The 27,784-nt window shown below is 42.7% G+C and overlaps 1 protein-coding gene across 6 annotated transcripts in view; it reads left to right on the top strand.

Moving 5' to 3' along the window:
- ACOXL (acyl-CoA oxidase like) overlaps positions 1–27,784 on the top strand; it is a 341,825-nt gene that overhangs the window by 158,840 nt on the left and 155,201 nt on the right. For all 6 annotated transcript variants that reach the window (XM_070798172.1, XM_070798174.1, XM_070798171.1 and 3 more), the window contains exon 11: positions 11,550–11,666. In XM_070798172.1, the coding sequence (XP_070654273.1) occupies positions 11,550–11,666 (117 nt within the window). The remainder of the gene's footprint in view (positions 1–11,549; positions 11,667–27,784) is intronic.

Genomic DNA, 27,784 nt, shown 5'->3' with positions numbered 1-27,784 from the left:
ATGACAGATGTGTTCACGCAACACCTGACATGCAGATGCTGGACCTAAGTGAGGCCCAGCGACTGGGTAGCTAGAAGCTGTGAGACGGAGGATGAAATGTTTCGTTTTTGCTGGGAGGGGTGATTATGACAATATAGACCCACTCAAAGAGATTTTTTTTTCCCCTTAAATAAATATTCCTTGAAGGCACATATGCCAACAGAACAGCAAAGTTTGTTTTTTCTTATTATTTCAATTTTTAGAATCAGAGATGAAAAAGGATGCCTGGAAAAAGCTGTGTTTAGGGAGGCTCAAGACCTGCATTAATTTCCTGGCAGATTAGAGAATAAAGTGGGAGAGAGGTTAAAGCAAGGACTTGTCTGCCAAGTGAATTGGAAGGAGGAAGATCAAGGGGATTGTCTGAAAGCAGGGAATGGCTATTTTAAGCAGATAGGAACAAGAGTCTGCTCACCTTCATTCGTCCTTCTTGGGTCAGCCTAGTGGCACTTGCTGCAGTTAACCATGTTGGTATTTTTATTTCATATTCCACTGGGGTAGACCTACATCTCTCACCTCTGCTTATCTCTAAAGTTAAAACAAACCACAAAATCACATAGATGAAGGGAAAAAGTGACATGTCCTTTTTGAAAACATTCAGAGAAAAAAAAGTCCCAAAGCAAGAGTGTTAGAGTAAACTGATTATATAAAAAATGTTTTAAATGTGTATATTTCAGATGACACAGAGAAATATCTAAACAAATATGACTAACGGTGGTTTATTTTCCTTAATATATAAAAAGCCTCTTTAAAAGAAACATAGTAACATCACAGTATATAAATAAACGGGCGCATGATATGAGACACTTTAAAGAAGACATGTCTATGGCTAATAAACATGTAAACGGACGAATTCACTTATTATTTGCTCGGCCTGATAAAGAGCATCTGAAACGTACATACAGGCATGCCTCTTTTTCGCCCCCCAGGTGGCATTAGTGGTAAAGAACCCTCCTGCCAGTACAGTACAATAAGAGACACGGTTTCAATCCCTGAGTCGGGCAGATACTCTGGAGGAGGATATGGCAACACACTCCAGTATTCTTTTTTTAAAAATTAATATATTTTTTAATGGAAGGATAATTGCTTTACAGAATTTTGCTGTTTTCTGCCAGATACCAACATGAATCAGTCATAGGTGTACATATGTCCCCTCCCTCTTGAACCTTCTTATCTCCCTCCCCATCCCACCCCTCTAGGCTGTTACAGAACCCCTGTTTGAGTTCCCTGAGTCATACAGCAAATTCCCGTTGGCATTCTGTTGTACATGTGGTAATATAAGTTTCCATGTTACTCTCTCCATACATCTCACCCTCTCCTTCCCCACCTCACCTCTGCTGTGTCCGTAAGTCCCACTCCAGTATTCTTGCCTGGGAAATCGCATGGACAGAGGAGCCTGGGGGATTACAGTCCATGGGGATACAAAGAACTGGACACAACTGAGCACAGCACATGCCTTGTTTTATTGTGCTTTTCACTACACTTCGAGATGTTGCATTTTTTTTTACAAATTGGACGATTATGTCAACCCTGCCTTGAGCACATCTACTGGTACCATTTTCCTGACAATATTTGCTCACTTCGTGTCTCTGTATCACATTTTGGCAAGTCTCACACTATTTCACACTTTTTCATCATCGTTGTATTTGTTATAGTGATCTGTGATCAGTGATCTTTGACATTACTACTGCAATGATGAAGGTGCAAATGATGGTTAGTATTTTTTGGCAATAAAGCTTTTAAGGTGTAAACATGTTAAAACACATAATATCATTGCACATAATAGACTACAGTGTAGTGTGAATTTTGGAGAAGGCAACGGCACCCCACTCCAGTACTCTTGCCTGGAAAATCCCATGGACAGAGGAGCCTGGTAGGCTGAAGTCCACGGGGTCACTAGGAATCGGACACAACTGAGCGACTTCACTTTGACTTTTCACTTTCATGCATTGGAGAAGGAAATGGCAACCCAATCCAGTGTTCTTGCCTGGAGAACCCCAGGGATGGCAGAGCCTGGTGGGCTGCTGTCTCTGGGGTCGCACAGAGTCGGACACGACTGAAGCAACTTAGCAGCAGCAGCAGTGTGAATTTAACTTTTATATGCACTGCAAAACCAAAACTTTATGTGACTTGCTTTATTGTGATATTTGCTTAATTGCAGTGATGTAGAACTGAACCCACAACGTCTCCGAGGTGTACAGTCAACATCATACTTAATGGGGAAAGACTGAATGCTTTCCCTCTAAGATTGGGTATCAGGCAAGAATATACACTCTTACTGCCGCTATTCAAGATAGTGATCAAAGTTGTAGCCAGTACAGTGCGTGTGTGCTTAGTCACTCAGTGATGTCCAACTCTTTCTGGCCCCATAGACTGTAGCCCTCCAGGCTCCTCTGTCCATGAGATTTCCTAGGCAAGAATACTGGAGTGGGTTGCATTTCCTCCTCTAGGGGATCTTCCCCACCCAGAGATTGAATTGGCATTTCCTGCATTTCTTGCCAGTACAGTAAGGCAAGGAAAAAGCAAACAGATTGGAAAGAAAGTAACAAAAGTGTTTCTATATTCAGATGACTTGGTTGTTATATAGAGAATCCCCGAATATTTATAAAAGCCCTAGAACTGAGAATTAAATTCAGCATGGTCTCCAGATGCAAAATAAACATGCAGAAAGCAAGTTCTTTTTTTTTTGGACCATGCTGGTCAGTATGTGCAATCTTCATTCCCTGACCAGGCACCAAACCCTTCAGTGGAAGTGCAGTCTTAACCACTGGAGTGCCAGAGAAGTCTGCAGTTGTATCTCTATATACAATGAACAGAAGGATTCCAGAATTTAAAATATAATGAATTTACAATTGATCATAAAAATTGAAATACTTAGGTACACATTTAACACTTATATGCTGAACAGTACAAAATACTGATTGAAGCAATTGAAGATCTAAATAAATGGAAAGACCTACTGTGTCTATGCATTGAAAGACTCTGATGTTGTGGGCGTCCTTACTTCCAAGGCTATGGATTGGAGAGGGAGATTGGGAGGAGCAGCCAGCCCTTGAGCTACTCAGGCATGCCCTAGTGCCAAGAGCAGGCTAAAGCCAGCCTAAAGCGAGGACTCGCCTGGTGTTCCAGTGGCTAAGACTGCTGCTGCTGCTAAGTCAGTTCAGTCATGTCCGACTCTGTGCGACCCCATAGACGGTAGCCCACCAGGCTCCCCCGTCCCTGGGATTCTCCAGGCAAGAACACTGGAGTGGGTTGCCATTTCCTTCTCCAATGCATGAAAGTGAAAAGTGAACGTGAAGTCGCTCAGTCGTGTCCAACTCTTAGCGACCTCATGCACTGCAGCCTACCAGGCTCCTCCGTCTATGTTCCCTGTGCAGGGGGCCTGGGTGTGATCCCACATGCTGCAACTAAAGATCCCACATGCAACAAAGATTGAAGATGCCACACAGTACAGCCAAATAAGTAATAAATAAAGATATATATTAAAAATAAAGCCAGCCTAAAGCCTAAGACATCAGTGTCAGCCCTAAAGAGAACTTCAGTCACTTGGCTTTCATCTCCTCACGCTTAACCTCAGTGAAGGAGAATCCTGGAGAGTGTTGGACCTCAGTGTATGTCTCCTTCCTCGTGCTGCGGTTAGACTTGTGTCTCTAGGATGACAGCAGGCTCTGGCCAGCTCTCTGGGCAGGCAGGGTGCACGTGGACCCTACAGCTGCCATATTATGTATGGAGGGCAAAGAGGAGAGATGGGTCAGCCCTCTTGCTTCCTCACAGTAATGACCAGAGCGCTGGGGGCTTCTGCAGTACTTCCGCAGTGGTGTTGATGATACAAGATTTCACTCTCTGTTTATATGATTTTTAAAATATAGGAAAATAACAGTGAAATCATTAAGCCACCACAGGGAGTTTCAGCTGTAATTTATGGCTCACGTCTCCCACCATTGTAATTTTGTTTTGCATTCATTAGGATGCGAGTTTCTTTAGAGAAAAATCACAAGGAGTCACAGTTCTGACGACTAACATTAACCAGTGTGTTAATCATAGATATTACTAAGGCTGTAATTCTGAAAAGTAAGTTAATTTCCCTTGTGTGGGAACCACCTGAATAACATTTAGGTTCCTCTAGAGGGTAGGCTGACTGTCTCTGGAAAGAATCTGCTGCTTCCATGGCAACATGCTGTGAAGGAGGGCTCTGCCCACACGGCCTCCTCTGGCTTCATTTTGTCCATCTTGTCCCTCCCTGGGATTTGGGAAGAAGAAAGTTAGCTGGTGTTCTTGGATGCATAGGAAGGGCAGGTGCTTTCCGAACGGTTCACGTGCTTTCCAACACACACACACACATACACACACAATTTTTTCTAGCATATTAGTTGACAGTTTGCTTTCTTCTCTGTCAGAAATTTCATTATCTTTAATTCAGTGTTGAGTGGAGGAGACTTTCCTCTTCACCCTGAAAATCTTTTTTACGGCAGTCTTACTCATGCGGAATAGAGGAGTGCTTTGTTTGAGTGAAAGAAAACAGAGAGTGTTTCTTTGAGGAAATTTTTACATGGCTTTCCTAGATCAAGGATGAATAGAATAGAGGGTAATCCTAGGAACCTGGGATAGCAGTAGTGACCGTGGTGATAACACCTGCCACGCCTTGAACACCTACTATGTGTCAGGCATAGGCAGTGTCTCCGTTCCTCCTCACTGTCATCGTTAGTCCTGAAGAACCCAAAGTTCAGTCAGCCTGTCTAAGTCATTCAGTAGAAAATGGTAAGTGTCAAGTGTCTGTATGAAAACCAGTCTGATTCAAAGCCTGGGTTTTAAGCCTGTGTCCGACCTCCCCTCCTGTGATGCCTGGGATGACATGATGTTGACTTTGTCCCACGATGGCCTCCCCAGGGGCAGCGAGAGACACCAGAAGACAATGAAAACAAACTCAGAGAGAGGGAGCCAGGTTCTCTGGGGTTTATCGTGAAGGAGTTTGAGCTCCAGTGTGCTGGGTCGGACCCCTTTTGCTGATGTAGTTGAGCCCTCACAGAAGAAGCGGGAGTTGGTCAGCCTTCAGATCCAGGGTGACCCAGGCCTGGCTGTCCCTGCTCCTTCACAGTGAGGGTTACTATGGCTACAGCCCATTGTAGAAACGGTCTACACAGCAGAAACATGGAGGCAGAGTCATAGGGTTGCTCTGCCTTGTGTGGTGTCTTATCTGAAAGGGATGTGGGGGTCTCCACTGGGGTCATCCATGTGCAGATGGGAAGAAGTGGCCTGATTCCAAGCCCGTGTGGTTCTGCAGCCTGCTCCCCTGGGTGCTGCGCTCCCGGTTCTAGTGGATGGGGTGCACAGTCTTTGCAGCCTACGATAGGAGAATGTCAGTTCCCACCAGACTAGGGTGGACCATGACTTCAGACCCATGGGTTTCCTATTGGAGAGGGTCTTTAAATTCCTGGGTTTTGATTTGATGTAACCTTTGATAAACGGAAAAAAAGTAACAGCGAAATCTCTTTATCTCTGCAGTTTCCAGCAAGAAAACATGGACACTAGAGTCTGTTTGTGCCCTTAGGATGGCAATCCCTCTCTATAGACCTTTGGACCCTAATACCTAAGTACCCTCATTTTTTCTGTATCTGAAACATTCTGGTGTTTAAAAATGGTCTTTGTCACTGACCCCATCATAACCATTGAGGATCATCTGTTTTTTTCTCTGGTTGAATAAAAAGCCTGCTAAAAAGTGTGAGGAAAAAGGTGTCTGGAGGGTGCAAAAGGTATTCCTTGGGAGCTCTACAGGATTGGATGGGCACTTGGAGAACTCTTCTTTGGAACCATGTTGCATATTTAATCACAACCAAGGCTACTATTGGGGCTTCCAGGTGGCTCTGTGGGAAAGAACTCACCAATGTAGGAGACATGGGTTTGACCCCTGGGTGGGGAAAATCTCCTGGGGAAGGAAATGGCAACCCATTCCAGTATTCTTGCCTGGAAAATTCCATGGACAGGGGAGCCTGGTGGGCAAGAGTCAGACATGACTTGGTGACTAAGCAATAACAAGTGCAGGCTGATATTAAAGAGGCACTTATTTATAGACTACATACATGCACCTTTCCATCTCTCCTGCAGGTGGATTGAAAACTGACCATTTGAAGAACAACACCTAAAACATGGTGGAGGTCTCATGGAGAGGCTGATATTTCAAGGCAGGATTGCTTTGTCAGAGCTTCCAGGCAAACTACTAAATGTTCATCTTATTAAAAAAACACACACAAAACACAAAAACCAGTGAGAGTTGTGTGCAGTCTGAACCCTTTCATGTTCCCAAACTTGACACTGGCGTGGGGTTGGGTCTGGTGAAGTTTGGGGCTGGGAGTCCGGCGTCTGTTTCATGCATTACTGGATAAAAAGCTACTGGGTTTAGGGACTTCCCTGGTAGTCTGGTGGTTAAGACATCCCCCTCCAATGCAAGAGGGTATGGGTTTGATCCCTGATCTGGGAGCTAAGATCCCATATACCTCGTGGCCAGAAAGCCAGAACATAAACAGAAGCAATATATTGTAAAAAATTCAATAAAGACTTTGAAAATGGTCCACATCAAAAAAATCTTTTAAAAAATGTAGCCAGGTTTTCACATCCTGGTCAGCCAGTTGAACTCAATCTGCCAGGTCCAACTGGTGCTATTAAAATATCCTGCTTTGGGAACTCTTCTCAGTACTCTGTACTGACCTATATGGGACAAGAATCTAAAAGAGAGTGGATATATGTAAATGTATAACTGATTCACTCTGCTGTACAGCAGAAAGTAACACAACATTGTAAATCAACTATGTTCTAATGAAAATTAAAAAAAAATATCCTGCTTTGTAAACATATTTTCCCTCTGGGTTCCTATGTTCAGGAACATCAGAAAGAAGGAGAGAAACAGAGTCAGATGGGCTGTGGGCTCTCTGAGAGGCTGGGGTCTCTACTGGGGCCAAATGGGGCACAGTGGTCACCTGTGGGATGTTCACAGGCTGCCTTGAATCCTGTCTGTGGCTGAGTTAGTTATTAAACGAGGGCGGGTGGCCACAGGGAGTGAGGCTGGGCCTCAGGAATCTGCCCAGCTTTTGTCCGCAGAGGTCAGCCTTTGACAGCCGAGAAGCAGGGGTCTGTCCCCTGGCAGTAGGGGTGTGAACCAGCTTGCACCCCCAGAAGTCTCAGGATGAAGGACGGGGGGCCAGCCATAGAACTCCTCTCTTCTAGTATGACCGGCTGTCATTCAGAGCAGGCTGATGCAATGATGCTCCAGAAGCAGGAAACCTGCAAAGCAATTATCTTTTTAGTAGGTCACTGGCCTCCTCTGGGAGAAGAGACCAGAGGGAGAGCTGGGGAGGCGGGCAGCCTGTGTCTCCCCAGAGGCTGCTCGTGTAGTAGCTGCGTGGGTGATTAATAGCTGTGTCACTTCCCATGAATGTTGCTTTAAGCGGCTGTGTTCAAAATTGAGTGGGAATGAAATAAAACAACCCCCAAATAAATGTTTCCTCCAGTCCTTATGAGTCGCTGGAATCCAGAAATAGCTTTTCCAATCTATCATTTTAAATGGCATCGTTCACAGCCCTCTCACATGGATACTGTGATGCACACTCTTTTTTAAAGACCATGAAAAATTTGAGCTCAGTGACTTTGGGGTTGTTTTCTGGCCCTGAAATAAAATGATGTTTATGGAGAAAAATATAGCCTTTACCTGGCTTTTTAAAGAAAAATAGTAACCCAGTGGAGGAAAAGGATAGGAAGAATTTTATGTCCATATAGATCATAAACTGGAAGAGTAAGAATGTCTGGCAGGCAGTAATTTCTGGCCAGCTGCAGGGATTCTGGTCTGGTGAGCCGTGTTCAGGGCAGCGTGCCAAGGATGCTGGCAACCAGAGGACCAGCCTGGACCCTCATGGCCCTCAGTGAGGTAGACTGGGGCCTGAGGCAGGGTGGCAGGCAGGGCTCCTGCTCCTGCCAAGCCCTCTCAGAGTGCAAAGTCTTGAGGCCGCCTCTCTCTGCTGCCTGTGTTGGAGCCAGGCTCCTGGCTCCGGGTTTGATGGTGGTGATCTCAGGGATGACTCTGGCTGCATCTCTGGACAGAAGAAGAATCGTTAGCTTTGAGTGTCGTCTTTTCACCTGGAGCAGCCACAGAACACATGTGATGGATGGGATGCCAGTGAGAACGTCCTGGCTCAGTGCACAGGAGGACTATCGGTGTCTTGGGCCAGAGAAAGGGGAGGAAAGACTGTGGGTGCTGCCTGCTTTCCACCTACTCATTTCTTTCCTTCTTTTTTTAAAAAATATTTATTTATTTCACTGTACCAGGTCTTAGATGGGGCACACGGAATCCGATCTTCGTTGCAACATGCAGGATCTTTTTCGTTGCATCATTTGAACTGTTAGTTGAGGCATGTGGGATCTAGTTCCCCGACCAGGGATCAAATCCAGGCCCCCTGCATTGGGAGCTTGGAGTCTTAGCCCCTGGACCACCAGGGAAGTCCCTCATTTCTTCTTTTCTTGTCCTTAGAAGAAAACCCAACCCCAGACCGGCAGAGGGTGGGCTCTTGGGCATAAGGACAAGGTAGATTACTCATCTTATTTGCTTCCCCCATCACAATCCTAAGTGCTTACTTCCCACTCAGTACTCCAGTGTCTCCCAGCTGGGCTTTTATCAGAACATCTGTGAACAAGCAAACATTCCAAGGAGACACGGAGGGATGAGAAGTGGAGGAGTCAGGCGTATTGCTGCTGGGAGATGGCAGGACCTTCATCATCTGTCACCTCGCTTTCAGTCTTTCCCACCCACTCACACCTGGCCAGGCTGGGACACCCGAAGACAGACCAGGCCTGCCCTTGGTGAGCTGTGAGTCTGGCCACGGGTGCTGTTTTGAAGTGGTTGTTGTTCAGTCACTCAGTCGTGTCTCACTCTTTTGTAGCTCCGTGGACTGTAGCCTGCCAGGCTCCTCTGTCTGTGGGATTCTCCAGGCAAGAATACTGGAGTGGGTTGCCATCTCCTTCTCCAGGGATCTTCCCAACCCACAGATCGAACCCGCATCTCTTGCATTGGCAGGCCGTTTCTTTACCACTGAGCCGTGAGGGAAGCCCCAGTTTAGTATTTTATATTGAATAAAATATAAGTGTAAGGAAATTGGTTAGGTATCTAGCAATATGTTTAATACCCCCAAAAGTTAATGATAGATCATACATTCTAATGTGATATGATTTTATCCATGCTGTGAAATGTTTAGTTCTAGCCAGTTAAAGGAGTGGGGGCAGATGGAGTTTGTAGAATAACCTGACACTACATTGGTACCAGTTTTTGGTCTATGACTGACTTACTGGTTTCAAAATGATCCAGCCAAAGCTGTCGTCCTACGGACTGTCAGGCTCGCTTGGCACTGTGCCCTGTTGCGGTCGGGATGGATGGAGGGTGTGGGCAAAGGCTGGGGTCATGTTCCTCGGACAGCCATCTGCAGATGGTTGGACCGGGGAAGCTCTGCTCATAGGAATGAACCTGTGCTCACAGTGGGCCCTCGAGTGCCTGTGTTGGGTCTGTTTTCACTGCCTCATACTCATATGACATGGTCAGGTTCTAAATTCTAGGTGCCTTATGAACTAAAAAGATCATAGTGCCCTTCTTTTAATTACAAATAGTAACAGTATTATTATTATTTAATATATATAGTTTTTGGTTGTGTGGGTCTTAGTTGTGGCATACAGGAGTTGCCACATGAAGGATGTGTGTTTTAGCTGAGGCATACGGGATAGTTCCCTGACCAGGGATTGACCCCTGGTCTTCTGCGTTGGGAGCAGCGAGTCTTAGCCACTGGACCACCAGGGAAGTCCCTGGGAACAATATTAAAGCATGAAATTATAATAAAAAGATCAAATATAAAATTTAAAAAATTTGCCATTTCCTCTTCTTCCTTGAGTAATCCAGTATTCTTGCCTGGAGAATCCCTTGGACAGAGGGACCTGGCAGGGAGCAGTCTGTGGGGTCACAAAGAGTGGGACGTGACTGAGTGACTAACAGCAGCAGCAACTGACGGGCGCCTTCATTCCACTGGAGCTGCAGCAGGCTGCCCGTTGGACGGCCTCGCGTGAGTGCTCCTGTGTATGTGTGCACAGGTTTGTGTGCGTATGTGCATGTATATGTGTGTGAGATATTTCAGAAATAACATTAAAGTTGGGTTGTCCACAGACAGGAGGCTGCCAAGCCCAGATTGTAGAGCATCAGTTTGCACAGAGCAGGGGGTGATCCAGACAAGCCAGGCTCTATGCAGAGGCTGCCAAGCCCGGATTGTAGAGCATCAGTTTGCACAGAGCAGGGGGTGATCCAGACAAGCCAGGCTCTATGCAGCCATGAGATTCTGTATGATTAATTGCTGGGCAATGTCTGGGGACCATCCTACCCCACTTTACAAGCAGCTCGAAGCAGGGCCTCTGTTCACCCCTGCATAGCTGCATCAGAGAGAAAGGCAGCCAGGGCTTCCCTGGCGGTCCAGTGGTTAAAACTTCTTGCAGTGCAGGGGGTGAGGGTTCGCTCCCTGCTTGAGGAGCTAAGATCCCACAGGAACCAAAACATAAAACCAGCAATATTGTAACAAATTCGATAAAGACTCAAAAAAAAAAAAAAGTTATAAAAAGAGAGAGGGAGAGGCAGTGCTGTGCGCAGTGCACAGGGTTTAAGGCAGGATGGACAGATCGCCTTTCCCACGAGAAACTCCAGGGGGGATGCAGTTGGCTGAAATAATGACCTGCCTGCAAATCTGACAGAAGCACCAGAGTTCGTTGCCTCCTCGTTGAGTCCTTTTGAAATATGTTCTAGGATATGTCAGAAACTTAGTAAAACTGAATAATTAATGATCACAAGGCACTGGGAACTATAAAATGCCATGTAAATGTTAAGGTGTAAAAATTACTCTGTGTATTAAATAGATAACTTTGCTGTAAAAATTTCAATGGCAGGAAGGTTAATTTCCAGAGGAGGTGAAAAGCTTTTTGTTGGACTGTCTTCAGAAACTCTCGCTATCTTGTTATCTTAACTCTGTTTTAGAAGACTCAGGCATTCTGTTATCTGAAGTTGCTGTTCAGTTGCTCAGTCGCGTCTGACTCTTTGTGACCCCAGGGGCTGCAACATACCTTTACTGTCTCCCTGAGATTGCTTAAACTCGTGTCCATTGAGTGGGTGATGCCATCCAACCATCTCATCCTTTGTTGCCTCCCTTCTTCTCATGCCTTCACGAGAAGATCCCAGCATCGGGATCTTTTCTAACATGTCATCTCTTTGCATCAGGTGGCCAAAGTATTGGAGCTTCACCATCAGTCCTTCCAATGAATATACAGTGATTATTTCCTTTAGAAATAACTGGTTTGATCTCCTTGCTGTCCAAGGGACTCTCAAGAGTCTTCTCCAGCACCATGTTAGAAAACATCAATTCTGAATTATTTAAAGGCAAATGAGTGTTTGGGGTGATGTTGCCTGTTAGATTTCGGTAAAGTTATGTTTATTTGCTTCTCTCTAGCCGGAGGCAGTTTGGACCCAAAGCCAGGGAAGAGGTCAAGATTATTGAGCACCAAACGCAGACCCTGCGGCTGATGCCTCATCTGGCCACTGCCTTGGCCCTGACCTTCGCTAGCAGGTGAGATGGCTCCAGGGGTTTGCCCTGTCTCCAAGTGAGTCTGTGGTTTCATTAATAGGTGGGACAGGAGAGGTAGGCAGAGGCTTTACTTTTTTTCCTTTTTTCTTAAAAATTTTATTATTTTAAAAAGTTTACTTGTAACTGAGAAGACTCCTAAGAGTCCCTTGGACAGCAATGAGATCAAATCAGTCAATCCTAAAGAAAATCAGCCCTGAATATTAATTGGAAGGACTGATGCTGAAGCTGAAGCTCGAATACTTTGGCCACCTGATGTTAAGAGCTGACTCATTGGAATAGACCCTGATGTTGGGAAAGATTGAGGGCAGGAGGAGAAGGGGACGGCAGAGGATGAGATGGTTGGATAGTATCACTGATTCAATGGACATGAACTTGGGCAAACTTCAGGAGATGGTGAGGGACGGAGAGGCTTAGCATGCTTCAGTCCATGGGGTTGCAAAGAGCCAAAGGCGGCTTAGTGACTGAACAACAGCAGCACTTTTAATTGCAAACACATAAAAGTCTGTGGTTAAACTCTAGTGTCAGGCTAAACCTGACATCTGAATCTTGATAGTCTGTGTATCCTGATGAACAGGAGCCATGAAGAATTTGGGAAGACTCAGACTGATGTTTCTCTGGAGTTTCTGAAAGAAACAGACTCAACCCATTAAAATTTTTCCACCTCTGAAGAAGGTTCTGTTTATACTACTATTTTCAAAACTAGGGCAAGGTGTGCACCCTGATGTGGCAATGGCACCCCACTCCAGTACTTTTGCCTGGACAATCCCATGGACGGAGGAGCCTGGTGGGCTGCAGTCCATGGGGTCGCTAGAGTCGGACACGACTGAGCAACTTCACTTTCACTCTTCGCTTTCATGCGTTGGAGAAGGAATGGGAACCCACTCCAGTGTTCTTGCCTGGAGAATCCCAGGGACGGGGGAGCCTGGTGGGCTGCTGTCTATGGGGTCGCACAGAGTCGGACACGACTGAAGCGACTTAGCAGCAGCAGCAGTGATGCCCCATCACTATTGAATAAAAGAGCAGTAATCGTGCTATCAAGTCACAGAGAACTTCACACTTTACAGCTGGCTCTTATCTATGTCTCATAAGCCCTAGATGTTGTCTGGGCAGTTGTATGTCATCACCACATTGTGAACATCAGAAATTCAGGGATTTGCCTGAGACTGTGGCTCAGTGGTAAAGTCTGCCTGCAGTGCAGGAGACACAAGAGATGTGGATTTGATCCCTGGGGAATGAGTAGGTATATGTCTAACTGTATAAGAAATTACCAGTTTTTCAGAAAGTTAGTACCATTTTATACTCTCTCATGCAATGTATAAGTGTTTCAGTTGCTCTGCATCCTTGCCAGCCATTGTTATTCTAAGGTTTTGTCTTGTTTTGTTTTAATTTTAATTTTTTTGTCTTTCTAACACGTGTAATTTTATTACCCTAGTAAATAATGAACTTCCCTGATAGTTCAGTTGGTAAAGAATCCACCTGCAATTCAGGAGACACCAGTTTGATTCCTGGGTCCAGAAGGTCCCCTGGAGAAGGGATCTCCAGGCTACCCACTCCAGTACTCAGGCCTGGAGAATTCCATGGACTGTGTAGTCCACGGGCTCACAAAGAGTCGGACACGACTGAGCAAAATGATGCTGAGCATCTTTTCCTGCGCTTGTTTTTGCCATCTGTATATTTTCTTCGGTGGAGTATCTGTTCAGTTCTTTTACCCATTTTTAAATTGGGGTGTTAATTTTTTTTTATTGTTGAGTATCAGAGTTTTTTATATATTCTGGATAGAGTCTTTGATATCATACATGTGATTTGTAAGTGTTTTCTCCTGGCTTGTCAGTTTTCTTTTTATCCTCTTAAAAGTGTCTTGATTAGAGCAATAGTTTTAATTTTGATTTGATTTAATAGCTTTAAATTGTTAAATTTGTCTTGGAATTGGGTAATGTGAGTTTTCCTTTCTCAGAGTTGTTTTGGCTCTTAGTGCTTTTTGCCTTTTTGTACACGTGTTAGAATCATCTTGTAAATATCTACAAGATGGCTGACATTTTGCTTGACATTGTGTTGAATCTATAGATCAAATTGGGGAGAATTAACTTCTTCATGTTGAGATTTCCAGTTCATGAACACTGGGTTATCTCTCCATTTTAAAAATTATTCTTAGATTTCTACTCCAGTGTTTTGTAGTTTTCAACATACAGATTCTGGACACGTTTTGTTATATTTATACTTAAGCATTTTACTTTTCTTTGCTGGCACTTATTTATTTCTAGTATATAGGAATTACTTTAGTACCTTGTCTGTAGAATTTAATATATATGGGATTCTTCAGATTACCTATTTCTTCTTGAATGGATTTATTTATTTCATCTAATTTGCCAATCTATAGCAATAGGGCTGGTTTTGGTATTGCTTTGTCATCCTTCTAATACCTGTGGAATCAGCAGTGACTTCTCTCTTTCATTCCTGATTTTTCTTTTTGGTATTTGATTTTGCTTTTTGAAATGGATTTCTATTGGAATATAGCTGCTTTACAGTGTTGTGTTGGTTTCTACTGTACAGCAAAATGAACTGGTCATGCAAATACATCTATCCCCTCAGCGTCGAGTAGAGTTCAATGCCGTGTGTTATACAGCATGTTTTAATTAGTTATATAAATATACACATATTTATATATGTATATTTTATATACATACATACATATTTATATATGTAAAAACTTATACAACTAATTAAAACAAGCATTTTAATTCGTTATATAAATATATACATGTATATATACATATATAAATATGTATATATTTATATAATGAATTAAAATACACATATAATAAACACATATTTATATATTATATATTTATGTAACTAATTTGTATCTATTTATATATTATATTTATGTATAATTATATCACTGCAGATGGTAACTGTAGCCATGAAATAAAAAGACACTTGCTCCTTGGAAGAAAAGTTATGACCAACCTAGACAGCTTATTAAAAAGCAGAGACATTACTTTGCCAACAAAGGTCCGTCTAGTCAAAGCTATGGTTTTTCCAGTAGTCATGTATAGATGTGAGAGTTGGAGTATGAAGAAAGCTGAGCGCTGAAGAATGGATGCTTTTGAACTGTAGTGTTGGAGAAGACTCTTGAGAGTCCCTTGGACAGCAAGAAGATCCAACCAGTCCATCCTAAAGGAGATCAGTCCTGAATATTCATTGACTATTCAGCACTGATGGTGAAGTTGAAACTCCACTACTTTGGCCAGCTAATGTGAAGAATGGACTCATTGGAAAAGATCCTGATGCTGGGAAGGATTGAAGGCAGCAGGAGAGGGGGACGACAGAGGATGAGATGGTTGGATGGTGTCACCGACTCAATGAACATGAGTTTAAGTAAACTCCGGGAGTTGGTGATGGACAGGGAGGCCTGGCGTGCTGCAGTCCATGGGGGTCACAAAGAGTTGGACACTGAGCGATTGAACTGAACTGATATATATATAGCTTTATATATATCTTATACACAGTATCAATAGTGTATTTGCAAAGCAGAAATAGAGACACAGATGTAGAGAACAAATGTATGAATACCAAGAAGGAACTGGGGGGTCTGAAGAATTGGGAGATTAGGATTGACATATACATTCCTGATATTTTGTTCTCTCTCTCTGTCTTTCTCTCCCCTTCATCAGTTTGCATAGGTTTATCAATTACATTGTTTTTTCAAAAAACAGATTGAATGCAATTGATTTTCTCTATTTTTCTGCTTTCAATTTTATTGGTATCTGCTTCAATGTTGATCCTAGGTAGCATATTCAAAAGCAGAGACGTTACTTTGCCAACAAAGGTGCGTCTGGTCAAGGCTATGGTTTTTCTTGTGGTCATGTATGGATGTGAGAGTTGGACTGTGAAGAAGGCTGAGCGCCGAAGAATTGATGCTTTTGGACTGTGGTGTTGGAGAAGACTCTTGAAAGTCCCTTGGACTGCAAGGAGATCCAACCAGTCCATTCTGAAGGAGATCAGCCCTGGGATTTCTTTGGAAGGAATGATGCTAAAGCTGAAACTCCAGTACTTTGGCCACCTCATGCGAAGAGTTGACTCACTGGAAAAGACTCTGATGCTGGGAGGGATTGGGGGCAGGAGGAGAAGGGGACGACAGAGGATGAGATGGCTGGATGGCATCACTGACTCCATGGACGTGAGTCTCAGTGAACTCTGGGAGTTGGTGATGGACAGGGAGGCCTGGCATGCTGCGATTCATGGGGTTGCAAAGAGTCGGACACGACTGAGCGACTGATCTGATCAATGTTGATTATTTCTTTCCTTCTGTTTGTTCCGCTTTAATTTGTTCTCTCTCTCGTAAGGTTAATTTGTTCTCTCTCTCTATCTCCCAAGGCTTTGGGACCTTCCTTCTTGCCTAATCATTTAGTACAAAATTTTTTCTCTAAGCCTCACTTTAGCTACATCCCTCTGCTTTTGATATGCACTATTTTCATTTTCCCTTTCATTCAGTTCAAAACTTCTGCTTCGACTTCTTTGGTTATTTAGAAGTGCTGTCCTAGTACTTCTAGTACAAGAATATCTTATGCAAGATTCTGTTCTTTCAAATTTAAGGCCCAGAACACACACACACAAATCTAATAAGTTCCACGTTGTGAAGACTATGTCTTCTGTTATAGTGGGAGGATGGTTCTATAAATGTCAGTCAGGTTAAGCTGGTTTATTCTGCTCTGCAGACCATGCACATCCTTACTGATTTCCTGCCTCTTGTTCTTTTTTTTGTTTGTTTCAGTTATTTTATTTTATTTATTTATTTATTTAATTTTATTTTATTTTTAAACTTTACATAATTGTATTAGTTTTGCCAAACATCAAAATGAATCCATCACAGGTATACATGTGCTCCCCCTCCTGAACTCTCCTCCCTCGTCCCTCCCCATACCATCCCTCCAGGTCGTCCCAGTGCACCAGCCCCAAGCATCCAGTATCGTGCATTGAACCTGGACTGGCATCTCGTTTCATACATGATATTTTACATGTTTCAATGCCATTCTCCCAAATCTTCCCACCCTCTCCCTCTCCCACAGAGTCCTACACAGATTTGCCCATTTCTTCTTTCAGCTTTATTAGTTTTTGTCTTTAGTATTTTGCCATTTTTAAGATGCATATACATGTAAGGATTATTGTATTTTCTTGGACAGTTGATCCCTTTATCATCATGTCATTTTTCTCTTAATCCTTGAGAACATTCCTTGTCCTGAAATCTATTTTGTCATATTAATATATTACAGCTACTCCATGTTCCTTTGACTTAGTGTTTCATAGTACATCTTTAGCATACCTTTGTTTTTAACCTGAATATCCATTTGAAGTGGGTTTCTTTATAAAACAGAGGATAGTTAGGTCTTGAAAAATTTTTTTTTAATCTAACTTGAAAATCTCTGACTTTTAGCTGTTGTGTTTAGACCAATTGCATTTAAAGTGATTGTTGATATGTTTGGATTAGTAGACAGCTGATTCTGTTTTTTCCATCTGTTTTTTTTGTTACTTTTCCCTTTTTTCTGCCTGCTCTTAGATTGAATGAATATTGCTTATTATTCTGTTTTGTCTCCTTGATTGACATTATTTATACTTCTTTTGAAAACATTTTAATTGTTGACCAGGGTTTACAGTACACATCTTTAGTGATTTAGAGTCCACAGTAAACTATTATCTTGCCTCCCCTGTGGTGTAAGGACAGTGTATTCCCAATTCCTCCCTTGCATCCTTTTTCTGCTATTGTTGTCACACAATTTACTTTAAAATATGCTGCAAATATGCAGTGCATTGCTACTGATTTTCTTATACAGAGTCATGTTTTAGAGCAATTAAAAATAAGTAAAATAGATTTTTTTTTACCTTTCTTTATTCAGTTGCCAACATTGTTAATTTACTTGTGTAGATCCAAATTTCTAATTGATACAATATTTGTTCTGCCTGAAGAATTTCTAACATTTCTTGTAAAATAGGTCTGCTAGCAATGAATTCACCCCATTTTTTTGGAGAAAGTCTTTATTTCTCCTTTTTTTTTTTAAAAAAGACATTAGCAGTATACCCAGAATTCTGGGTTGATAGTTTATTTTTCTTTGAGCATCTTAACAATGTCACTGTATAGGCTCATTTTTTTCCATTTTATTTATTTAAGTTGAAGTACAATTGCTTTACAATGTTGTGTTAGTTTCTGCTATACAACAGCATGAATCAGCCATATGTATATGTATTTCCCTTCCCTCCTGGGCCTTGCTCACACCCCACCATCCCACCCCTCTGTGTTCTATAGGCTTCTTGATTTCTTGATTCTCATGAAAAAACAGCAGTCATTTTTCTGTCTGTTTCCCTGTATTCGCAGTATATTCCCACTTGAACTGCTTTTAAGAGTTTCTCTTGTTCTTTGATTTTCAGGGTTTGATTATGTTGGCCGAGGTGTGGTTTTGTGGTTTTGTATGTCTGTGCTGTTTGGAGTTTGTAGAGCCTCTGGGATCTGTGGGTTGAAGTTTCTCATCAAATTTGGAAATATTTTGGCCATTATTTCTTTAAATATTTCTTCTGCCTCTTTCTTTCTTCCCCTCTACACAGATGTTAACCTGCTTCATATTGTCCTACATGTCACTGAAGTTATGTTCTTTTTTTTCTTTATACTTCAATTTGGATAATGTCCATGGATCTGTCTTCAAGTTTTCTGATTCTTTTGTATACAGTGTCCAATCTACTAAAAAGTGCTGATCCCTCCCTGGAATTCTATTCATCAAGGCTCCTTGAAGCTTTTGTTCTTTGACGGCACTTTGGGAAAATATGATTTTTATTTTATCCACTTTCTTGCCGTTATTAAGGGATCAAAAATCTCTGGTGTCCTTTTATATCTTAGCCCTGTGACATTTCTTTAACCTTATTGATGTCATCTGAAATTGTCGCTAACTCTCTACAAAATGTTGTTGTTCAGTCACTTAGTCACGTCTGACTCTTTGCGACCCCATGGACTGCAGCACGCCAGGCTTCCCTCTCATTCTATCACTGTCTCCTGGAGTTTGCTCAAACTCATGTCTGGTTAGTCAATGGTACCATCCAACCATCTCATCCTCTGTTGTCCCCTTCTCCTCCTGTCCTCAATCTTTCCCAGCATCAGGGTCTTTTCCAATGAGTTGGCTCTTCGAATCAGGTGGGTAATGTATTGGAGCTTCAGCTTCAGCATCAGTCCTTCCATTGAATATTCAGGGTTGATTTCCTTTAGGATGGACTGGTTTGATCTCCTTGCAGTCTAAAGGACTCTCAAGAGTCTTCTCCAACACCACAGTTCAAAGACCTCACATACCCCTTTTGATCTTACACTTCCTGACTTGCTTCAACTGAGCCAGATAATTCTTGACACAAAGGTTGGTTTTCAGTGGTTCTCTGATGTGCTTTTTAAAAACGACAGACTCTCTGCACCTACTCCCATGATTCAGATTCACTTGATCTAGGGAGCATCCTAAGGAATCCAGAGTTATTATGCTCTTAAGTTCCTTGGTGATTCTTATGAGCAGCCAGAGCTGAGAATTGCAGGAACTTTTTTAGGAAGTTTCCTAGCATGACCTGCAAATAATTTTCACTAATAGTTAAGAAGCAGCAGTATTAAATTATCATGAACATTTATGGTGGAGCAAAAGAACTTGACAATGAAACCTAAGAATGTTTTGCATGCATGCCAAAGACAAACAAAATTTTTCCTTTGACTTTTTTGCCCAGCAGGATCTGTGGTATTATGAAGAGGGAAGGGTGTCTGTAAATTCTTAATCTACAACTGACAAATCCATGACAAAAGAAGTTACTGGACCACATAACAAATAGGCACTATATAGTCCACACTGATAAGTTTATATATATATATATATATATACACAAACACGTATTTGTACACATGTGTATAACTTTATATATATATGTATATATATATATAACTTTATATATATACATATAAACACCCATCTTTATATATAACAGAAGTGTTATATGTATCTACATATTTCTTTTTTCTTCAGCTCCATCTTTATTCTTTATTTACTTATTGTAAAAATAATAGTTGTACTTTATTTTTATTTGAGATGTAGTTGCTTTCACAATGTTGTGTCAGTCTCTGCTCTACAATGAAGTGTATCACCTCTAAGTATGCATATGTCCCGTCCCTTTGGGATTTCCCCTTCCCCTCATCGTGCACATCTAGGTCGCCACCGAGCACCGAGCTGAGCTCCCTGTGCTTTATATCAAGTTCCTGCTGCTGCTGCTGCTAAGTTGCTTCAGTCGTTTCTGACTCTGTGTGACCCCATAGACGGAAGCCTACCAGGCTCCCCCGTCCCTGGGATTCTTCAGGCAAGAACACTGGAGTGGGATGCCATTTCCTTCTCCAATGCATGAAAGTGAAAAGTGAAGGTGAAGTCGCTCAGTCGTGTCCGACTCTTCGTGACCCTGTGGACTGCAGCCTACCAAGTTCCTCCGCCCATGGGATTTTCCAGGCAAGAGTACTGGAGTGGGAATTGCCCCTAGGACCTCCCTGATTTTCATGACCTTTACCTCCTTGGGCCCCGAGTGGCCTCTGGTCTAGTTCAGTGTCTCCAGCATGGCTCTGTTGTTCCCTGCCTTGTTTTCCTTCTCCCTGTCCCCCAATAGCAGCAGGAGGTGGACCCACTGAAAATCTGGTTAAAGGAATCCCCAGGACAAAGTGCCGCAACTGTGGGGAGAGATTGTCTGTGTTTTATTTTATTTTATTTTTTTTATTTTATTTTTAAACTTTACATAATTGTATTAGTTTTGCCAAATATCTAAATGAATCCGCCACAGGTATATATGTGTTCCCCATCCTGAACCCTCCTCCCTCCTCCCTCCCCATACCATCCCTCTGGGTCGTCCCAGTGCTCTAGCCCCAAGCATCCAGTATCGTGCATCGAACCTGGACTAGCATCTCATTTCATACATGATATTTTACATGTTTCAATGCCATTCTCCCAAATCTTCCCACCTGAAAAGAAGGTGGCGTTTCTGTGACAAAGTCTGGCTTTCCTATTTCTCTCTCATTTACCAACCCTATTGCTTCTCTTCCTAGTCAGGAAATAGTTTAATGCAGTTGGTTGTTACATGACAGAATTTAATGCTAAGTACCTCTCCCCAACACCCTACTTTTTAAAAAAATTATTTTTAAAGTTTGGCTGCACCAGGTCTTAGCTGCAGGGTGTGTGTGCATGCATGCTCAGTCATGTCTGACTCTTTGTGACCCTGGGGATTGTAACCCCCCAGGCTCCTCTGTCCACGGGATTTTCCAGACAAGAATACTAGAATGGGTTGCCATTTCCTCCTCCAAGTGATCTTCCTGACCCAGGGATCGAACCCATATCTCCTGCATTGGCAGGTGGATTCTTTACCACTGAGCCAACCCAGAATCTACCTCCTTGATAAGGGATTGAACCTGCGTCCCCTGCATTGTGAGTGTGAAGTCTTAGCCACTGGACCATTAGGGAAGTCTCCCTAAACACCCCTCTTTTTAAAAACTAAGGTTATCAAAACTTGGTTACAGGTTCCTTCTTCCAGTTCCTGTGGGCACAGTTCTACCAGTCAACTGACTGCAGTTTCAGGGTCTGGGTAACCTGAGGTTCAATGGGTTAGACGTTTGTTCAATGCATTGGGTTCCATTCAAGTGTAGAGAAACAGCTGTGAGGGTCTAGGCCTACGGGTGTATGTGGCTGGAGTTAGGTGATCAGGGAAAACACCCCACCAGCCAGGCTCAGCAGCCCTGCCTCTCTTCCCGTCTAATGTAATCAAAGTGCAAAGAGTCAGAGCTTCATGTCACAGTAAGATGCAGGTCATGGAAGTGAAATGGGACAGCTCCTTGCAGGGCACATCACGTATGTCCATGTCCTCAGCAGTCATACGGCCCCTTGCTAGTCGGGCTGCCAGGTAAATTGTGGTCTCCCAGTTGACTTTGAGTTTCAGATGCCGACACACGGCTTTGAGGTCTCAGTGTGTTCCCAGGACGGCAACAGGGAGCGTGCTCTTAAACTAAAGATTAAGCACTATTTGTCTGGAATTCAGATTTTCCTGGGCATGCTCTGCTTCTCTTTGTTGAATCTGGCAGTCTTGCTGGAGTCAGACGTGGTCCCTGCCTCATGGAGCTTTGCTGCTTCGTCTGGGTTTTGACAGTAGCGGGTTGGTAAGCGGATCTGGTTCCCAAACCCTTCTTCTTGCCCATTGCCTCTGCAAGTCTGGAGATGGGATGGGCCTGCTTGGGCCTTAGCAAGCCCCCCGCCCCCCTGGCCCACTCCACTCATGTCCTCTTGGCCTTGACAAGGAGGGGACAGAACCGGATGTCCTTTGGCACCTGCTTCTCTAGAAGAGGTAGGACGCATGTCCCACCTGGCTGCTCAGCTGCCGGGCAGAGCCAACTCAACAGGGAGGGGGCTGGCTCAATGGGGGTGTCTGTTCCAGGTGATGGGGGCCCCTTGAGGAGCCTGCCAGGTCTTTCTCCTTCCTCTCCCCCTCTTTCCCTCATGTGTGGCAGGTCCCTCTCTAGGCCTGAGGACTTGAGAGCCAACAGAACCGTCACAGCCCTGCTGGGGTGGCCCCATGGCCGGGGAAGACAGGCGGCCCGTTTCCCTGTGGCTGTGCATGCCCATCCTCGGGTCACTTCTTATCCTTGGAGGGGCTCCTTCCCATGCTGGTGCTCCAGTGTCTTCCATGCATCCTGGCTCAGGGCTGTGCCCATGGGCGCCTGGCACCCGGGCCTTACTGAACCTCTGTGTTCTCACTCACTATGACAGTAGTTAGCGATTGTGATGGGAATGTTTCTGTTGGTATTCAGTCGCTAAGTCGTGTCTGACTCATTGAGAGCCCATGGATTGTAGCCTACCAGACTCCTCTGTCCGTGGGATTTCCCAGGCAAGATTAATGGAGTGAGTTGCGCTGCCCTCCTCCAGGGGCTTTTCCCAACTCAGGGACTGAACCCATGTCTCCTGCAGTGGCAGGCAGGTTCTTTACTGCTGAGCCACCAGGGAAGCCCACATGGTGGGAATACATGCCAATAACTGTCAGTTGCTGTGTGGCCATTATCCCAAGACATCTCAAACTTTCCACACCCATCCTGCCAGTTATCACATTCTGGTGATTTCTCCTTCTACTATGAAATCCCTTAAAGCTCACCGTCTCCAGCATCTTGCCAGCTCCCTCTCTCGCCTCTGTGCACCCCACATCCAGCCTGGCCCTGGTCAAATCCATTCTCCACAAGTTCCATACCTGGGATGAAATCTGAATTCTTACCTGCCTGCTGGGACCCTCCCATGGGCTCGCTCTGTCTTCTGCACCGGAAGAAACTTGCTCCCTCATGTGGCACCCAGGGCACCTTTACCTGCCTGGCCCCTAAGACCCCCAACCCATCTGTCGCCTCTTCTGTCCTTCACCCAGGCCTGGATCAACCTATTTCCTGCCTCAGCCTTTCTTCCAGTAGCCTCCTCCCTCATCCCACCACTCACCTCTCACATCTTTGCCTCCCATCACCTGTTGTCATGTGCCCTAACTCACCTTCTTCCCTGAGCCCCTCCTGGAATTTGTTGTTGTTCAGTCACTAAGTCATGTCTGACTCTTTGAGACCCCATGGACTGCAGCACACCAGGCTCCTCTGTCCTCCACTGAGGACAGACTCCTCCTGGAGTTTGCTCAGATTCCTGTCCATTGAGTTGGTGATGCTATCTAACATCTAATCCTCTGTCGTCCCCTCTCCTCTTGCCCCCAATCTTTCCCAGCATCAGGGTCTTTTCCAATGAGTTGGCTCTTCGCATCAGGTGGCCAAAGTATTGGCACTTCAGCATCCATCCTTCCAATGAATGTTCAGGGTTGATTTCCTTTAGGATTGACTGGTTTGATCTCCTTGTTATCCGAGGGATTCTCAAGAGTCTTCTCCAGCACCACAGTTCAAAAGCATCTATTCTTTGGCACTCAGCCTTCCTTATGATCCAACTCTCACATTCATATGTGACTACTAGAAAAGCCATAGCTTTGACTATACTTACCTTTCTGTTGGCAAAGTGATATCTCTGCTTTTTAAGATGCTGTCTAGGTTTGTCATAGCTTTCCCTACACTGAAACCAAGCACCACACAAGGGCCAACAAGTTCCAGAGCAAGACATACCACACAAAGTCTCCAACAACACAGGAACACAGCCCTGAGCTCCAATATACAGGCTGCCCAAAGTTACTACAAACCATAGACATCTCATAACTCATTACTGGACACTTCATTGCACTCCAGAGAGAAGAAATCCAGCTGCACCCACTAGAACACCGACACAAGCTTCCCTAACCAAGAAACCTTGACAAGCCACCTGTACAAACCCACACAGAGCGAGGAAATGCCACAATAAAGAGAACTCCACAAACTGCCAGAATACAGAAAGGACACCCCAAACTCAGCAATTTAAACAAGATGAGACAGAGGAATACCCAGCAAATAAAGGAACAGGATAAATGCCCACCAAACCAAACAAAAGAGGAAGAGAGAGGGAATCTACCTGATAAAGAATTCCAAATAATGATAGTGAAAATGATCCAAAATCTTGAAATCAAAATGGAATCACAGATAAACAGCCTGGAGACAAGGATTGAGAAGATACAAGAAAGGTTTAACAAGGACCTAGAAGAAATAAAAGAGTCAATATATAATGAATGATGCAATTAATGAAATCAAAAACACTCTGGAGGCAACAAATAGAATAACAGAGGCAGAAGGTAGGATTAGTGAATTAGAAGATAGAATGGTAGAAACAAATGAATCAGAGAGGAAAAAAGAAAAATGAATTAAAAGAAATGAGGACAATCTCAGAGACCTCCAGAACAATATTAAAGGCTACAACATTCAAATCATAGGAGTCCTAGAAGAAGACAAAAAGAAAGACCATGAGAAAATACTTGAGGAGATAATAGTTCAAAACTTCCCTAAAATGGGGAAGAAAATAATCACCCAAGTCCAAGAAACCCAGAGAGTCCCAAACAGGATAAACCCAAGGTGAAACACCCCAAGACACATAGTAATCAAATTAACAAAGATCAAACACAAAGAACAAATATTAAAAACAGCAAGGGAAAAACAACAAATATCACACAAGGGAATTCCCATAAGGATAACAGCTGATCTTTCAATAGAAACTCTTCAAGCCAGGAGGGAATGGCAAGACATACTTAAAGTGATGAAAGAAAGTAACCTACAGCCCAGATTACTGTACCCAGCAAGGATCTCATTCAAATATGAAGGAGAAATCAAAAGCTTTACAGACAAGCAAAAGCTGAGAAAATTCAGCACCACCAAACCAGCTCTCCAACAAATACTAAAGGATATTCTCTAGATAGGAAACACAAAAAGGGTGTATAAACTCAAACCCAAAACAATAAAGTAAATGGCAATGGGATAATACATATCAATAATTACCTTAAACGTAAATGGGTTGAATGCCCCAACCAAAAGACATAGACTGGCTGAATGGATACAAAAACAAGACCCCTATATATGTTCTCTACAAGACACCCACCTCAAAACAGGGGACACATACCGACTGAAAGTGAAGGGCTAGAAAAAGATATTCCATGCAAATAGAGACCAAAAGAAAGCAAGAGTAGCAATACTCATATCAGATAAAATAGACTTTAAAACAAAGGCTGTGAAAAGAGACAAGGTCACTACATAATGATCAAAGGATCAATCCAAGAAGATATAACAATTATAAATATATATGCACCCAACATAGGAGCACCACAATATGTAAGACAAATGCTAACAAGTATGAAAAGGGAAATTAACAATAACACAATAATAGTGGGAGACTTTAATACCCCACTCACACCTATGGATAGATCAACTAAACAGAAAATTAACAAGGAAACACAAACTTTAAACCATATAATAGACCAGTTAGGCCTAATTGATATCTATAAGACATTTCACCCCAAAACAATGAATTTCACCTTTTTCTCAAGCACACATGGAACCTTCTCCAGGATAGATCACATCCTGGGCCATAAATCTAGCCTTGGTAAATTCAAAAAAATTGAAATCATTCCAAGCATCTTTTCTGACCACAATGCAGTAAGATTAGATCTCAATTACAGGAGAAAAACTATTAAAAATTCCAACATATGGAGGCTGAACAACAAGCTGCTGAATAACCAACAAATCACAGAAGAAATCAAAAAAGAAATCAAAATTTGCATAGAAATGAATGAAAATGAAAACACAACAACCCCAAACCTGTGGGACACTGTAAAAGCAGTCCTAATGGGAAATTTCATAGCAATACAGGCATACCTCAAGAAACAAGAAAAAAGTCAAATAAATAACCTACCTCTACACCTAAAGCAACTAGAAAAGGAAGAAATGAAGAACCCCAGGGTTAGTAGAAAGAAAGAAATCTTAAAAATTAGGGCAGAAATAAATGCAAAAGAAACAAAAGAGACCATAGCAAAAATCAACAAAGCCAAAAGCTGGTTCTTTAAAAGGATAAACAAAATTGACAAACCATTAGCCAGACTCATCAAGAACCAAAGGGAGAAAAATCAAATCAATAAAATTAGAAATGAAAATGGAGAGATCATAACAGACAACACAGAAATACAAAGGATCATAAGAGACTACTATCAGCAATTATATGCCAATAAAATGGACAATGTGGAAGAAATGGACAAATTCTTAGAAAAGTACAACTTTCAGAAACTGGACCAGGAAGAAATAGAAAATCTTAACAGACCCATCACAAACACGGAAATTGAAACTGTAATCAGAAATCTTCCAGCAAACAAAAGCCCAGGTCCAGACGGCTTCACAGCTGAATTCTACCAAAAATTTAGAGAGGAGCTAACACCTATCCTACTCAAACTCTTCCAGAAAATTGCATAGGAAGGTAAACTTCCAAACTCATTCTATGAGGCCACCATCACCCTAATACCAAAACCTGACAAAGATGCCACAAAAAAACAAAACTACAGGCCAATATCACTGATGAACATAGATGCAAAAATCCTTAACAAAATTCTAGCAATCAGAATCCAACAACACATTAAAAAGATCATACATCATGACCAAGTGGGCTTTATCCCAGGGATGCAAGGATTCTTCAATATCCACAAATCAATCAATGTAATACACCACATTAACAAATTGAAAAATAAAAACCATATGATTCTCTCAATAGATGCAGAGAAAGCCTTTGACAAAATTCAACATCCATTTATGATAAAAACTCTCCAGAAAGCAGGAATAGAAGGAACATACCTCAACATAATAAAAGCTATATATGACAAACCCACATCAAACATTATCCTCAATGGTGAAAAATTGAAAGCATTTCCCCTAAAGTCAGGAACAAGACAAGGGTGCCCACTTTCACCATTACTATTCAACATAGTTTTGGAAGTTTTGGCCACAGCAATCAGAGCAGAAAAAGAAATAAAAGGAATCCAAATGGGAAAAGAAGAAGTAAAACTCTCACTGTTTGCAGATGACATGATCCTCTACATAGAAAACCCTAAAGACTCCACCAGAAAATTACTAGAATTAATCAATGAATATAGTAAAATTGCAGGATATAAAATCAACACACAGAAATCCCTTGCATTCCTATACACTAATAATGAGAAAATAGAAAGAGAAATTAAGGAAACAATTCCATTCACCATTGCAACGAAAAGAATAAAATACTTAGGAATATATCTACCTAAAGAAACTAAAGACCTATATATAGAAAACTATAAAACACTGGTGAAAGAAATCAAAGAGGACACTAATAGATGGAGAGATATACCATGTTCATGGGTCGGAAGAATCAATATAGTGAAAATGAGTATACTACCCAAAGCAATATATAGATTCAATGCAATCCCTATCAAGCTACCAATGGTATTCTTCACAGAGCTAGAACAAATAATTTCACAATTTGTATGGAAATACAAAAAACCTCGAATAGCCAAAGCAATCTTGAGAAAGAAGAATGGAACTGGAGGAATCAACCTGCCTGACTTCAGGCTCTACTACAAAGCCACAGTCATCAAGACAGTATGGTACTGGCACAAAGACAGAA

The sequence above is a fragment of the Bos indicus genome, chromosome 11 (assembly GCF_029378745.1).
Source record: "Bos indicus isolate NIAB-ARS_2022 breed Sahiwal x Tharparkar chromosome 11, NIAB-ARS_B.indTharparkar_mat_pri_1.0, whole genome shotgun sequence".
In the NCBI taxonomy this organism is placed as follows: domain Eukaryota; kingdom Metazoa; phylum Chordata; class Mammalia; order Artiodactyla; family Bovidae; genus Bos; species Bos indicus.
The sequence above is the reverse complement of the archived record's forward strand: the minus strand, read 5'-3'. Positions and strand labels throughout refer to the sequence as shown.